At 39.9% G+C, this 14,878-nt stretch overlaps 1 protein-coding gene across 2 annotated transcripts in view; it reads left to right on the forward strand.

Moving 5' to 3' along the window:
* ABCC3 (ATP binding cassette subfamily C member 3) overlaps nt 1-14,878 on the forward strand; it is a 49,733-nt gene that overhangs the window by 20,503 nt on the left and 14,352 nt on the right. For both annotated transcript variants that reach the window (XM_076353616.1, XM_076353617.1), the window contains exons 7-15: nt 704-835; nt 4,817-5,035; nt 7,346-7,523; nt 8,076-8,237; nt 8,842-8,934; nt 10,305-10,508; nt 11,748-11,894; nt 12,301-12,388; nt 13,393-13,459. In XM_076353616.1, coding sequence (XP_076209731.1) covers nt 704-835; nt 4,817-5,035; nt 7,346-7,523; nt 8,076-8,237; nt 8,842-8,934; nt 10,305-10,508; nt 11,748-11,894; nt 12,301-12,388; nt 13,393-13,459 — 1,290 coding nt within the window. The remainder of the gene's footprint in view (nt 1-703; nt 836-4,816; nt 5,036-7,345; nt 7,524-8,075; nt 8,238-8,841; nt 8,935-10,304; nt 10,509-11,747; nt 11,895-12,300; nt 12,389-13,392; nt 13,460-14,878) is intronic.

Raw genomic sequence — 14,878 nt, forward strand, 5'->3', positions numbered from 1 at the left:
TTAACGATGCAAATTTGAGATTGGGCTTCCTACAACTCCAAGATAAAGAAGTGGAACAGCTGTCAAAGGTCATGTTAAGACCCAGTTTTTCCATAGTGGCTGAGGGTGTTGAGATCTTCATTCTTCCATCCATGTAACTTTATTGTCCTGGCAACAGCCCTGTAAAATTCTTTTTAGTGAGAGTGAGATATTTCTAAACTTCCAGAGTTTTGAATGCTCAGATTCCCCATCAAGGTTTTTGGCAACTAGACGTTTGTATCCCTTGACGAAATTCCTCTTACAGTTGAGGAACTGTAGTTTTCAGAGAAATCTGATTTTCCTTTAACTTACATGAGCTTCACTTCTGCATTTTGTTCACCTCTGACAGTTATTCCAGATAGACTTAGTTATTTTCACCTCTAAAGCTTCACTGTTTTCATTGAACACCACAGTTTCATTCAAATACTTCTGGTAGTTGTTTTTTATTGTCCTTTTTTCTGAAGTGATGTTTTCAATAAAATACGTGTAATCAAAATTACATAATGTCCTTTCCTAAATTGCAAACATCAATATAAGGAACAAAAGGAGATGGAGGTATAATTATCACCTTTTCTGTGGAGATGTATCTTCTTGCTTTTGTTAGCTTAATAGTCCCAGGGTTGCTAGCAATACTTTAAGTACTATTAGCCAAACTGAATTGGACTTTTTTTCTCTATATGTGCAGCATGGCAATTCTTGGGTACAAAAGGCCCCTCGAAGATAAAGATTTGTGGTCACTGAATGAAGATGATACTTCAAAAATTATTGTGCAACAACTAAGTAAAGAGTGGGACAAAGAAAAAGCAGAGTGCAAACAGTAAGTATACGAACAAGTCTGCAAACAGAGATTGATCCTAGTCGTTTCAACATCAGTAAGCTGCTCATCCATGAAAATGAGCCAACTGAAAATGGCACCTACCTCTTCAACCTATCTGTTCTTCATTCATATTAACAGTCAAATTTGCTTATTTTAATATGTCTGGGCAGAGGCAAGCAGGAGCCCTCTGGGGCTTGTGTACCACTGACACACTTTTTAATTAGGTGCTTAAAATCTACATGGGCAGGTAGTGCCATTTACCACGTGGAGAAGGGCTGAAGATGCATAAGCACAAGGGATTGAGTTGGTTGGATTGTAGAAAATGAACAACTTTCATCACTGAGCTGGTAGATGTCCAACCCCATAATTGCATCCCTCCTGTGCATGTTAGAGCACAACTTCTGTGCACCATAAACCAAAAGGAATTCCTCATCATCCCCATCATGAGTTTTTTGGCCTGACACTATTTTTAGCCTTAAGGCTCTTAGCAGTGAGCAACTCTTCACTTCCTAGCAGTAAAGATATGAAACTCAAAACGTGAAAGGCAGGAGGGGAAGAGATATCCCGCTTTAAGAGCTGAGACCCTGCTCCTGTTGCCTAGAAAGTTAGCAGCAAAATTCTCATAGTCTCTGATGGAAATGGGATGAGGGTCAGAACTTGCATATAGTTACATCCATGCTGGAGAGGATATCCTTTTTATTGCACGTTCTGTCCTAATCTAATCTTAAGAAATTATCTATTGTGTAACTGTATTTCCTTCTCCCACTGGTTAGTGTCCAAAATGTTTCCAAACAAATAGATGTGATAATAGTGTCTTTCAAATGAAAAATGTCAATAAGGAGGAGGCCTGCACTTCCATTTCCTTTCATTTTGGAGATTTCTTCTCCATGTGGAGGCTTTCCTCTGTTCTGTGCATATCCTTGCCAAACTGGAAAGACCCTATTATGTGATAATATTAGGAGAGAGTTGTAAGGTTCTTGGCAAGGTTAATGTGATGTGGAGAGTTCCACTTTGCAGCTAAAATTTGAAAGGTTTCCAGCACTAACACCAGCAGCTTGTCCACTAGCGCTTCGTGTGTATGTGTGTTGTGGTTTTAATTTGTTGGGGGTTTTTTTAGTTTTCTTAATGTCTCTACTTTTATGGTGTGGAATAACGTGCATTGTCTGGGTTCTGGTCTTTTTGCACAGACATAAATCTTACTCCCCCAGGCGTTTATATAGTAAGAGCACAGCCATTGTGCAGAAGTGCCTAGGGTCCAGGAAAACTTTTGCTGAGAAACCAGAAACTGTGCCTGGAATTCTGTCATGGGATTCATTGCATTTTGGAAATTATTCATAAAAACTGGGTCCAGCTGGCATTTAACCATAAATTTTGGCTTGTATTTAGCTCAGGTAAAATTTTGTGGCAACTATATTAATGATTCTAAGGTGGGGAAAAGAGCAAAAACAAAGCAAATCACTGTACTCCAAATTGCTGGGTTTCAAATAACTAAAAGCTTTGTGGCTCTGCTTATTCTTCAATTATAAGTAGGTATTCTCAATTACTTAATGTCAAATAACATTAGTGGTAGTTGCTTGGGAGCCGTTGTAAATATTTTTTTTAACTCTTTAAATCTGGTCTGAGCAAGCTTTTATGACATTAAAAATGCTGTGTAAAGTTGTACACGTGTTGAAAGTGCCATGGAAAATATTTGCAGTGTACATAGTAGTAATTTATTTTTAAAAACTTAATCAGTTGCAACTCTGGCATAGCTAAAGTTTTAAACTTATTTTATGGTAATGATTATCACATTTCTATTGTTCCTAAACCTACAAAACCTTTTTTACATTTTGCTTCACAGCTGTCTTGTGAATTACTGTTAAATAATTGCTAATAATTCATTTGCTACTAATGAGTTACAGGAGAGATCAGTGTGGATTTAAGTTGTTATTTGCATGCATAATAAAGCATGCAAAGAGTATTTTTCCTTTGCTTTTGCTCTCTTTGCCTGTACGGCTGAAGTCTCTACTCGCTCACTTTGCTGATAAGTGCAGTTGCTTCTGAGAAAGTTAGAGCTGTGCTGGATGGAGAAGAGAGCGCTGGAATCTATTTTGCCTCATTTTTAGTTAGCTTCTGATTTTAGAGACTATGCTTATGAAGACAAATTGAAGATGCAGGGCCTTGTCATCACCATTGAGAAAGCTATGTGTTTTCCCATGAGATAATCAGCATCTATTATCTGCCCTGCCATAAATAATGGAAACCAGGCACGTGCTTTTTGCTTTGATAAAAAGCTGGGTGTGAGCAGTCCCACACACTGCTGAAAACCTGACCTCACCTAGCTACCCGTAGTAAACACTAGAAGTGCATTTTCTCCCTTTGGGATTTTTTGCTGTGAGAGAACTATTGTGTTGCTGTTAGCTCATTGTAATAAACATTTTTAATAGCACAAAGCCAGGGGCAAGTAGTCTTGTTTCTTCAAATCCTTCAATGAGTTTAACAGCCTGGTTGCCAGAAAAATAAGGCTTTGCTCATAAACTCTCCAGGTTTGATCTGGAAGGACAAAGACAACACTGTTTGCTCTTGTCTGGGGGTGGGTGGGGAATAAATTGTCTGGTTTAGGTTCTCCCCCTGCCCTCAAACTTTATTGCAAAGAAATTGGGATTTGCACATACCTTTGTTTGAAAGGATGTGAACAAGTTTCTACCTGTGGACTGTTAGCCACGGTGATCATTTTGAATACTCACAGGCTGTTGGAATTATTTGACTCTGCAGCCAGCCAGCTCCAAAAAACACTCTTTATGAAGAATCATAAATCCAACCTCACTTGGTAGTACTTACAAGTTATTTTTCAAATGCCTTCTTGTAAGTCTTCACTGTTTCTAGGGTCTCTCTTTCATCTGTCCCTTCTTATAAGGCTTATGTGCCCCAGACTAATTTCCTTCTCCCTGCTCCACCTGGACTTAACCTTCCTGGCTGACATTCAGAAAATTGTTCTCTAGGTCCCATAGCCCCCAAGAAACAACAGCAATTCGGTATTTGCTGGTAGAAAAGCTGCCAGGCTGCTCTCTGAGAGCAATTCATGGAGGAAATAATTTTCCAGAGCACCCCCTCTTTATTGACGGGCAACAGAAGTCAGGCACCTAAACCCCAGAGGTGCTTCTAGAAAACCCACCTGGAGCCCTGGAGAACAGCACGGACCTGTTGGGTCCATTTTTCATCAGTCAGTCTCAAAGAGCTTTGCCGAAGAGGTCACTTTCGTTGGCTTATTTTGCAGATGGAGAAAGAGAGGCACAAAGTAAGAAAGGGATACAGCCAAACAGGGTTTAAATGCTTAAATTGTCATCTGAGTAAAATTTAGGCACCTAAACCCAAAGTTTCTGTCCTGGAAGAACCTCGGACAGCTGCGGCCCAGATCTCGGAGATGGCTCAGCTTTGGAGGTGCTGTGGTTTGTACTGTTTCAAGTTTTCAGGAATGCAAAACTTTGTATTTTGAGAGGGCTGTGCCTGCTTCCTCTCTTAGCTTGGCATGTGGTTCAATGTCTGTCTCCCTGGAGGGATTCAGGCTACTTCTCTGAAAGCAGCTGTGTGATCAGATAAGGCTAAAGGTTTAGTACAGCTACTAATTGAATAACGAATACAGTCTCAGAAGGACTAGGTGAGGGTGCCTTTTGTGGTATGTAAATAGCAACTGTTAGAGGATTCCTTTACAAGAAATTGAAGGTTCAAGGTCAACTCTGTCCTCTGCCAGAGGAAGTCAGGCGTTCATCTCCTGCTTCTTTGGGCCATGTTCTCATCCCGCGGTGACTGATTTTCTGGCCTATGGAGTACAACTCATAAGTACTGCAGAAAAAGCATCTAGATCTTGTTGAAAGTCTTGCTGTTGATCAGTAGGAGAGCAAAGAAAGGAGCAGACTTTTAGATGTTACTGCAGTGCTGTACACATAGGGAAATTACATTCTCGTTGTCAGTTGTCTCTAATTGCTTGTTTCATTCCCCTAGGAAAGAAGAGGTGACATATATGAAGAAATCTAACTATGTGCTGAATCATGTTGGTGATGGTCCAGAGGAAGCAGAAGTTCTGATCAGAGATAAAGAGCACAATAGAAAGCCTTCCTTTCTCAAAGCTTTGTTGAGGACCTTTGGGCCATACTTCTTAATTGGCTCCTTCTTCAAGCTGATACAAGACCTACTTTCTTTCGTCAACCCACAGCTGTTAAGGTTGGTTTACTGTGTGAGTAGTTTCTATGTGCAATCCCTATGGAGGCTTGGCTTTGGCACGGAGTATTTATTTTTGAAATGCGTAGCTAGTTTCCCTCACAGTGCTGCATGTGTATGCTCCCCCACCTTCCCACTGAAACACCGTAAGACAGGAGTTCTTTATTGTGGACTAAGCTGTAAATTGAGCAAGCTTCACTGAAATGCAAGATTTGTAAATCGCCCATCATCAGTAGACAGCTTTGAATTACAAATTACCTGTTGCTCTGTGCAGCAGTCCAAAGCAATTTCTCCCCATTTTAAAGGATTATTTGTGAAATCAAAGCGAAGCACTGCTTGCTGGATCCAGTAGTCTCTGTACATCTGATAACCACATGCACTGGTGGTGGTCGCAGCTGTAGCGTGACTTGATATACAAATGAAGCATGATGCTCAAGTATGTGGTGCTTTGGCCACGCCGCTGTCATCTGGGAAAGATTTTGGACCATTTAGATGAGTTCATGTGTTCTTAGTTGTGCACAGCAATGAGAATGTGTGGGGCACAGTTGCAGTAAATTTCCATGTGAAAGAAAATGATGGTTCTATTAAAGAAAAAAAAAAAGAGAGAGATCCTGACAAAAGTGATATGTCCTCAAACTCTCCTTGTATGAGGAACACCTGTATCTCCCATCTCCAGGGGGACCAGTTGCTCAGCCTGATCCATAAAGGAATTTGCATGATCCCCACATTTTTTTCTCTGTTAGTATTATTCTTAAAGTGAGAATTTTGTCAGATAATCATTAACTAAGAAGAATGTAACAGTGGAAATACCAACATTTGTGTCAAACAATTATTTTTTTTATTTCCAAATCAATGGAAAAGCACATAGTCCTGTTAATGCGTGAGAGAGGAATGGAGTTTGGATGGAGGCCACAGGTGGATGTGGGGAAGGGGAGTAGAGAGGGCCCTGCTCCTATATGAGTGTCTCTTAAAATAACACCAGTGTGGAGCTGTGTTCTGAGATCATGTTGTGCTGTGGGTGGTTTGTAACATACCCAGAAATTTGCTAAAAAGAGGGTCTGACCCAGTATGGTGACATTTAATAGTTTACAGTCTGTCTTCTTCCAGAGTCCCTAGTGAAGAGGAGGCAGCTGGCTTCCTTCTGAGAACACATTAAGTATAATCTATTCTGGGAATTTCTCAAACTTGCATAAATTCCTGGATATGTTGTCAGTGATATCTCAAGGCATATGATGGGGAATTTCTTCTCAAGTCTAAATTCCTGCAGTCTCGGAAAATGAACTTCTAGTGGTGAGAGAAAATGAAAAAGCCATGGCTGTCTGGCAGGTTGCACGCAGGATAGTTTTATGTTTCTAAAAAGATTGCTGAATCCCATGCTGGGACTATGAGGAAGAGGTTTTCCTGAAGCTGTCCACTTACAGCATGAACAACCGGTGCAGTGCAGAAGGAAGATCTCTCTGGGCTGGAAGAAGAAAGATGTAGCAACCTCATGCTTCTAATACAAGGCTTTGGGGCCTGATTTGTAATTTCCAGGTGTATTTTCCCCCTGCTGGTTATTTGAACCATGGAGTCAAATCTCTGTTCCTCCCATATTTTGACAATTCAACACTCTGGTCAGTAGGCTGAAATCACAAATGTGATTCTTGAGAACACTGGGTATTGCCATATGTTGTTCTGCTTGTTTGCTATGTGACAGTGTGCAGGTCTCGCAGGGAGAGCAGCTGTGTGTAGTAAGAAATGGCTTATTAATAAAAGATGATATAACCAGTTTAATGGTACTACCATTTTACAAAAAAAGTAGGAGTGAAGAACTCTTTATGCATCCATCCAGGAGCATGTCTTTTAATCTAGCTTTTTTGTGGGAAAACACCCCAGGCAGAAGCACTCAGGCTGCTTGAAAAGGATTTGGGTAAGAAGCTGGTTTCGCCTGCTTTACTACACTGTCCTACTGTGTCCTGTCATTCACCTCTTGCCCTGAGGGGCTGCCTATCAGAGCTCAGACAGTGAGCCATGTGTTTAAATGCTGGATCTTGGTGGAAACCTAGAGTCTCTTGTAATATTTCATTTTCTACAGGCTCATTTGCAAATGGACTTTCTCACTGGAAAAGCCTAAGGTTTTGCTGTTGTGTCTTCTCATTGTTGTTTGACTGAAATTGTAACTCAGCTTGCATCCTGGAGAGCTGTTTACTTTTTGTGGTTAGAGGATGTGGCAGGTTGCCATAGTTGAGAGAGGCTGTGTTATGTCCCATTAAAATTTCTGCATGTTTTTAATTTTTGTTTCTTTTCCCTTTTCCCTAATCTTCTGAAAAACAGTGTATTAATCGGCTTCGTTAAGAACAAAGATGCCCCAGCCTGGTGGGGATTTTTGATTGCGGCTTTGATGTTTATCTGTGCTGTGCTGCAGACACTCATACTTCACCAGCATTTCCAGTACTGCTTTGTTACTGGGATGAGGCTGAGAACTGGGATCACTGGAGTGATATACCGAAAGGTAAGACTGGAAGCATTTCACGGGCTGGAACACCAGTGTATAGCCAAGCAAGTGGCCTCAGTTCTCAAATACTCAGGGAAGAGCAGGCATATTGGATAAGAACAGCCTCCTGGAAAATAAAAGATTGGGGTTTTGGTGAGTTTTTAGGAGTACCTCTATCATACTTTACAGAATTTTCTAGTGATTAGCAACTTCATGGGGTTGTACTGGTAGGTCACCAGACATATCACAGGCAAATATTGGTTCACTTTAAATATTTGGAAGAGGGATCCAGGAGAATAGCGTGTTTGTGCTATGAGTTGACTTAGATGCAACTAGGTTTTCTTCAGAATGCTACATACCACTTGAGATAGAGGTGCTCACAAGCAAATCATTTCATGAAGTCTTGTTCTTTGGAGATTAGGAATTGATGTAGTTGTGAATTATTTTATTCTTGTTGGAGAAGCACATTCTCAAGGTGTGTCTTGTTTTGCTAATAATAGAGGATTTCTTCTCTGTGTTTCTCCATACATATCAAGATTGTGAGTCCACTGAATGTCTCTTATTTCTCAGTCCTTAGTCATCACAAACTCAGCGAAGCGCTCATCAACTGTTGGAGAAATTGTCAACTTGATGTCAGTGGATGCCCAACGTTTCATGGACCTGATGACTTTCCTGAACATGTTGTGGTCTGCACCACTCCAGATATTTCTAGCTTTGTATTTCCTCTGGCAGGTATAGACATTGTCACATTTTTTCAGAATTCGTCTAAATGATGTGCAAGCTTTTTTTTTTTTTTGTTAATTTGACCCACCACTGATTTTTTAGAAACTCATTGTTCTGCCTTGTAGTAAAATGGCTTGTACTGGTGTACACGATCAATTAATCTCTTAATCATTTTGTTCAGCTGGTAGGCAAGATAAGGCATTTGAAGCAAAAGATAGCCTTTATGTCTGCTCTGTCCCTACATGCTTTGATAGGATTCGTCTTGGACTCATCACAGTGTTCCCAGTAGTTGATACAAATGAGAGCTTGAGGGAAATGGTTTAAAAACCAAACCAAACAAAAAAAACCCTGGGCATAGGAAATGTAAGCCATGTATAAAGATTATATCATGCCATATAAAGAAGTTTTGTGCAAGTCAACATGAAACAAATCACACCTGGAATAACCATAATTTTTCCTTTGCTACAGTGAAGTTGTTTCTGGTTTACTCCAGGTTCAGTTTGAGCACTGGCTTTCATCCTTAAAATGTTTCTATGCAGTTAATCTGTTTTACTGCGTAACAACAGCAACACTTGGGTACAACAACAACTTACCTTTTTTTCTTTCAATCAAGACTTTAGGGCCTTCTGTGCTGGCAGGAGTTGCCGTGATGGTTTTACTTATCCCATTTAACTCTGCAATAGCAATGAAAACCAGAAGATTCCAGGTAAGGTACCAGCAGAGAAGGTGACGTTATCTGAATTGGCAGCTGTGCTATGAGAAATGAAGGCATCAGTGGCTGTCTTAGCCATTAAAGAGCTGCCATTTGCACCAATTTACTCGTGAGTAAGATTGTGCTGATATATTTAATAACTGTATCCTCTCAGATAGTTTTTCCACAGTGAATTGAATGCTATTTAAGGGAAAGGTGTGGCATTGAGTCAGTGGCTCTTCATACTGTTGGAGCAGCTTCTGGGATTAGCAAGAAGTTTCTTTGTCTCCATATCCCTTCACCTGATAGCTTCTTCTAGGAATGTCTAGAGAAGGGGCAAATAAATGTTGTTCTTTAAGCTGTGAATGACTGTTTTCAGAGATGGGAACTGAAGCCTGGCAGCTTGATTTTTTATGCTAATAGCCAGTGTTGACTTTCACTGCTACTGAGCTGGGCTAAATTTGAATTATTATCTTAAGGTAAAAGGATCCTTTATTCCTTTCTTTGTAGTCTTAGTCAACTCTAGTCAAGGAAGGCTGAAAAACCCAATATAATAGTGCCCTCTGGCTTTGCGCTAGAAAAATCTAATAAGTGGCTCGTGCTGTGCAACCTATCAGTGACTGTTTGGAAGATTTAAAAAAAAAAAAATCAAGCTGTTGATGTAAAAAAGGTAAGAGTTGGAAAACGAATATAAATTATGACATTTAAGCACAGCCTTAGTAACAGAGTGGTATTATTACGTGCCTTAAAGAGACATCCAGACTTCCCATTAAATCTCTTGGATGCTGACATGTTAGTATTAACATTCCTTTTCTCCCTTGCCCATTATAAGATGCTCAGAGCTGCATAACTTGGGGGGGGTGTGTGTGTGTGTGAATGCAGTTTTTCATTTTGTCTACACAGCTGAGCAGGGATTTCTTTTTTTTTAATCTTTTTTTTAAGTAACTGAATGAAGCACTGTATTCTAATGTATAGGAAAAAAATAAACTGAGAGTAACCACAATTTTCAAGGGATGCCCTAAGAAATACAACTATGCATATCAGGGAAAAAAATCTGAAGAAATCAAAGGAAGAAGTAGGGTAGTATTTTTGTGAAGTGCCTGAATCTTTCTTTAAGGTGGTTTTGAAAATGTAACCCCTAACAGTGAAGATGAGTGGAAAGCTTTTATACTCTGCTTTTCAGCCATTTTCTTTGATTTCTGGTTTCTTTGGAGGTATATACTTGCACAGTAAGCTTACTGATAACAGTCTGGCTTTCTTTAATTACCTTTTGCATCCTCTTTAGAAATAGCCCAAGGACCATCACAGCTGTGAGACAACATGTTGAAAGCTCTCTTCTAGTCATTCCTGTGACACTCTGTCTCCTGTGTTTACTAATAACCTAGGTGGAACAAATGCGATATAAAGACTCCCGCATTAAATTGATGAATGAGATTCTGGGTGGCATAAAGGTGCTGAAGCTGTATGCTTGGGAACCATCGTTTTCAGAAAAAGTGTTGGAGATACGAAAGAATGAGCTGCAAGTTTTGAAAAAATCTGCCTATCTCAATTCTTTGTCCACCTTTGCATGGATCAGTGCACCATTCCTGGTAAAGTGAATTTGCATGACTTTCTAAGATGTAAAAGTACATCCTTGAAGGATAAGTGTGAGGCTTTCTGCTTTCTAAATGTACATAGGAATGAAGTGTAAATACTTTTAAAAAAAATTATTCACATGCTTTGAAGCAAAGTTCCCTGTTCTCTAGAGCCTTTTTGTTAATTGGTGTTAAAGTATTTCTTGATAAAGCCTGCCAGTGGAAGCTGGGAATAGCTGTCTCGGGAGAATTTCCAACCACTTCAAAGTACTTCCCATAACAAATTGAAACTAGAATTTGAAACCTCAGAGATACTTATGAATAGCAAAAATAACAAAAAAAATTTCAATTGAGTCAGTCAGGACAATGTCTGTCTTAAGCTCCCATTTCTGTCTTTCGTGTTACAGTGCTCTGCTTGTTTTAGTGAGAGAGTGAGTTGTTAAATTATTCTACAACCAAAAAAAAGATTGATTTAATGTAATAAATAAAGCCCAAATGATACCTTGCCAATTCTGAAATGCTTTTTCCTCAATTTTCTCTTTCCCTCTATTTTCCACTTCATTGCACTGTGATCCGTTTTGCAGAAAGGGTTTTGGTTTTGGTGAATAAAAACATTCAGATAAGTGCTTTGTCAAAAGTATTCCTAGCCAACTGGTCTCGAGATCAAAGGCCCAACCCTGCAGAAATATTCTTAACGGCCTCAAGATCCTGCCTCTTTCATGTTTCCTTAAAGTTAATGCACTTCCTTAAATTACACACTCCCGTTCCTGCTCACCGTTAGTTTACCACATAGGATGGTCCCTCCACAGTGGATGGTCCCTGTCATGTAGTGAACCAGCAAATAACTTGGATTTTACTCCCTTTCCTATTGATCAGTAAGTCTTGTTTGCTTAGCCTGCAGTTTACAGTGGGAAAATTCGGTTGGGCAGAGTTGGAAATGCAGCCAAACCCCAGCCAGATAACCACTTCTCGTTTTTATTTACCCAAGTTATGTAGTTCACCTCTTGAATCTCCTAGTTCAACTAAGTGTAGTCATAAGTAATCTGAAAGTTATTGTATTCCGCATGCCCTTTTTTGTATCAACTTGTTTATATGACTTGCCATTCTTAAAGCATGTTGAAAAGGTCAGAAACGGAAAATTTACCCAATTTCGTTGCTGATACTTTTATTTCAAAGATGCCTATCAGGCTTGACTGCTTTTTAAAATGTCAAAATATTACACGTCTCGCAGTAAACTCACTTTCTGGCTTTCAGGTAGCATTGACGACATTTGCTGTATATGTCTCGGTGGATGAGAAGAATATCCTGGATGCAGAAAAGGCTTTTGTCTCCCTCTCCTTGTTTAATATCTTAAAGTTTCCCCTCAATATGCTTCCACAAGTTATTAGCAATGTTGCGCAGGTAAGGAGGATCTGGTGCATAAGTTGTTTTGCACAACGTGAACAAAAAGAACCCCAGATGTCCCTGATTTCTGGAACGCAGAGATCCCTTGCACCTGCCTGTTAGCTGGTTTTCTTTCTAATATCCTTTCTCTACTGCTGCCCTGTATTGGAAAGCCTGACATCTTCTGAGTAAGCTTGTCTGTGTGAATTTTGCTTCACTCGGATGAACTCAGCCTGGTCTGAGAAATTTCACAGTTAAAAGCTTGAATTTCAGAGTAAGACTGATTGCAGGGAAAGAATGAGTCGCTGTTCAGGAAGCCCATGGCGTGAAAGCTTAAGCCATTCTGCATGCTTTATTTTTCAGTAGTAAGAGCATTAAGTCCCCATTAAAAGAATGATAAAATAACGCCATGCTCTTTTCTTAGACAAGCGTTTCCCTAAAGAGAATTCAGCAGTTCCTGAGTCATGATGAACTTGATCCAAATTGTGTGGAAACAAAAGTGATTGCACCAGGTAAAGACATCAGTGTTTTTCTAAACTATGCTAATACAACAAACATCTTGTATTTGTTTTGGACTGGTTGAGTTATGGAAAAAAAGCAAAAAGAAAATAACAATAATAATTCTGGTTTTAAAAAAAAATAAGCTGCTGCTTTGAAAAGTATGTGTTTGTTGTTCAGGCTGTGTGGAAATTACAAAAGTTTCTGGCTATATTTTTGAGCTTTGAGCTGAGTTATTTGGCCTGAGTTTGCATCTGCAATGTATTGGATGCTAACAGCACTGAATAATGAAGTACATCCACAGCAAGACCTGCTCAAACCTTTCACACTGCACAATGCTCAGGAACATTGTAAACAGTTTTGATTTCTTCTGTTGGAAACAATATCCCAAGACAAATGAGCAAACCAGGTGGTCTCAAAAAAATGTGTGTTTTCATGTAATGCACTTTGGTGATACTGTGGTTTGAAACTTCTCTTGTGTGTGATGCCGTAGACAGAGGAGGAGGAGGGATGGCTGTGTGGCTGTCATTCGATTACTGTTACACACCACCCCACCAGGAGGTAAAGAAAGCCTGCAGATCTGTAACTTGTTAGTGTGGCAAGCAAAAAGCTGCGCAGAGGCAAATTTAATCTGATACATCAAAGTCAACAGCATGCAGTGGTCTCCTACTGACTTGAAAGTGGTTTAAGTAAAGTTGTGCTAACAGTTGCACGGGGATTCTGAGCAGCAAATTTTGGGACCAGCCTCACTGGGGCAGGGTGAGGCAGGACAGCTTTTCAGCTCTATAGGTCTGTAAGCTCACAGTCTATAGCTTAAGCTGCGACCAGTTATTTTCAGTCTGAACAAGCCTGTCTTGTGACCCACAGTCATGAGACTGTGATTCCCATGCCAGTAGAAAAGGGAACTGCAGTGTATGTGAAACACCCATAAAGATTCCTCTGTCTGCCAGTCTCTCAGCCGTACTATTCTGTGTAATACATTTCCTGACTTCTCTACTGTTGTGTTTTTGACATACAGGCAATGCCATCAGTGTATCAAATGCGACATTTAGCTGGGGAAAGGAGCTTAAGCCATCCTTGAAAGAGTAAGATTTCTTTATGCAATTGCAATACATCATCTACCTGCTTCCTGGTTTCTGGTTCCTGGGACATCTGTCTGAAAGTTGTCTAGTAATATCTGCAGGCTCACTTCTGGAAAAGGTTGTTTCCACACACCCCGTATGTGCATTTCTTCTGCCTTTAAAACGTCAAGCTGATCCTCGTGCCTCATGGTATTTAGGCTTTACAGAACAGTGCTGTAAGGCTTTAACTCCACAGCGACTAGCATAAAATAGTTACCTATTAGACAGAAAGGCGATGTAAATTTCTTAAATAGACTTTTTTTTTTTTAAACTGAAGTGTTGGACAAATCAAATTGATCTGATGGATTATGAGGTCAGTTGAGATGTCTGGGTTTGGACTTGGGTGTGTGAACAGTGGTCTGTTCTTCTAAGAGTCTTGTGGCAGATTCATCCCTGTGGCTGTACCTGGGCCATTTCCAGACTATGGGGGTGCATGTTGTGCTCATTTGCCTATTTGAATGAATACAAACAAAATTTGCCTGGAAGCATATACTTTCTTACGTTACGCTTTGTTGTCAGATCAAAATCACAGAAACCTGATAAGTATAGTATTCTTAGAATTCTCAGTCCAAGGAGCTCGTGCTGCTGTGCTGAGTGTATTATGTTAACAGGTTATACGTTGATAATCTGCAAGCAAGAGGCTTAGAGTTTAAAGGAGCCAGTCTGGTTCAGGCAACCAAATCTGCAGCCAGGTTGACTTCAGTGTTCTGGGGTTTATTTCAGAAAGAACCATGCATCTCCAGCTCAAATGGCTAGCCACCTGGGCCTAAAAATTACCCATTGACTTCCTAAAGTAGCAGTAAGGCAAAACTCAGCTAGAGGGAAAGAACAATGAAACAAAAATTGTAGTGCTTTTGAGTTTTCCTGCTTTGAATGTGTTTTGGTTTTTTTTTAACAAACAAACAAAAAAACTCTTGCAGTGTTCAAAACATGAACTACCTGCTTGGTAAGAATCTGCATAAGAATTAGAGCCCTAGTTCTGCATCAGAATCTGTGCAAACAGAAGTTTGGCTTAATTTCATTAGTGAAAGACACTTTGGCAAAGAGACTGTCCATCAGTCATTTCTGTATCAGTTCACCTTCAAAACCAGGACCTAAAGCGGTACCTTTAAGAACATAGTGGGAAAAACAGTAAAGGATTCTAATTGAGAAAGTTCTGTGTGTGTTCTGTCATTGTGAACCCTATTTACTAGCACTAGAAATATGGTGCTAAAGTGGTTTGAACATTTTTAGATGGGATGTTTCACTCACTACTGTCGTACAATTGCTGTTAGTTTTAAAATAGAAAACTAAAAGACTTCTGGAAGATTGCCTGCTTTCAAAACGCTTATTAACCCTGCTTGACTTGCTGATGGACTGATATGACACAGCAAAGGGTCTTAG

The sequence above is a fragment of the Aptenodytes patagonicus genome, chromosome 16 (genome assembly GCF_965638725.1).
Source record: "Aptenodytes patagonicus chromosome 16, bAptPat1.pri.cur, whole genome shotgun sequence".
NCBI lineage: Eukaryota > Metazoa > Chordata > Aves > Sphenisciformes > Spheniscidae > Aptenodytes > Aptenodytes patagonicus.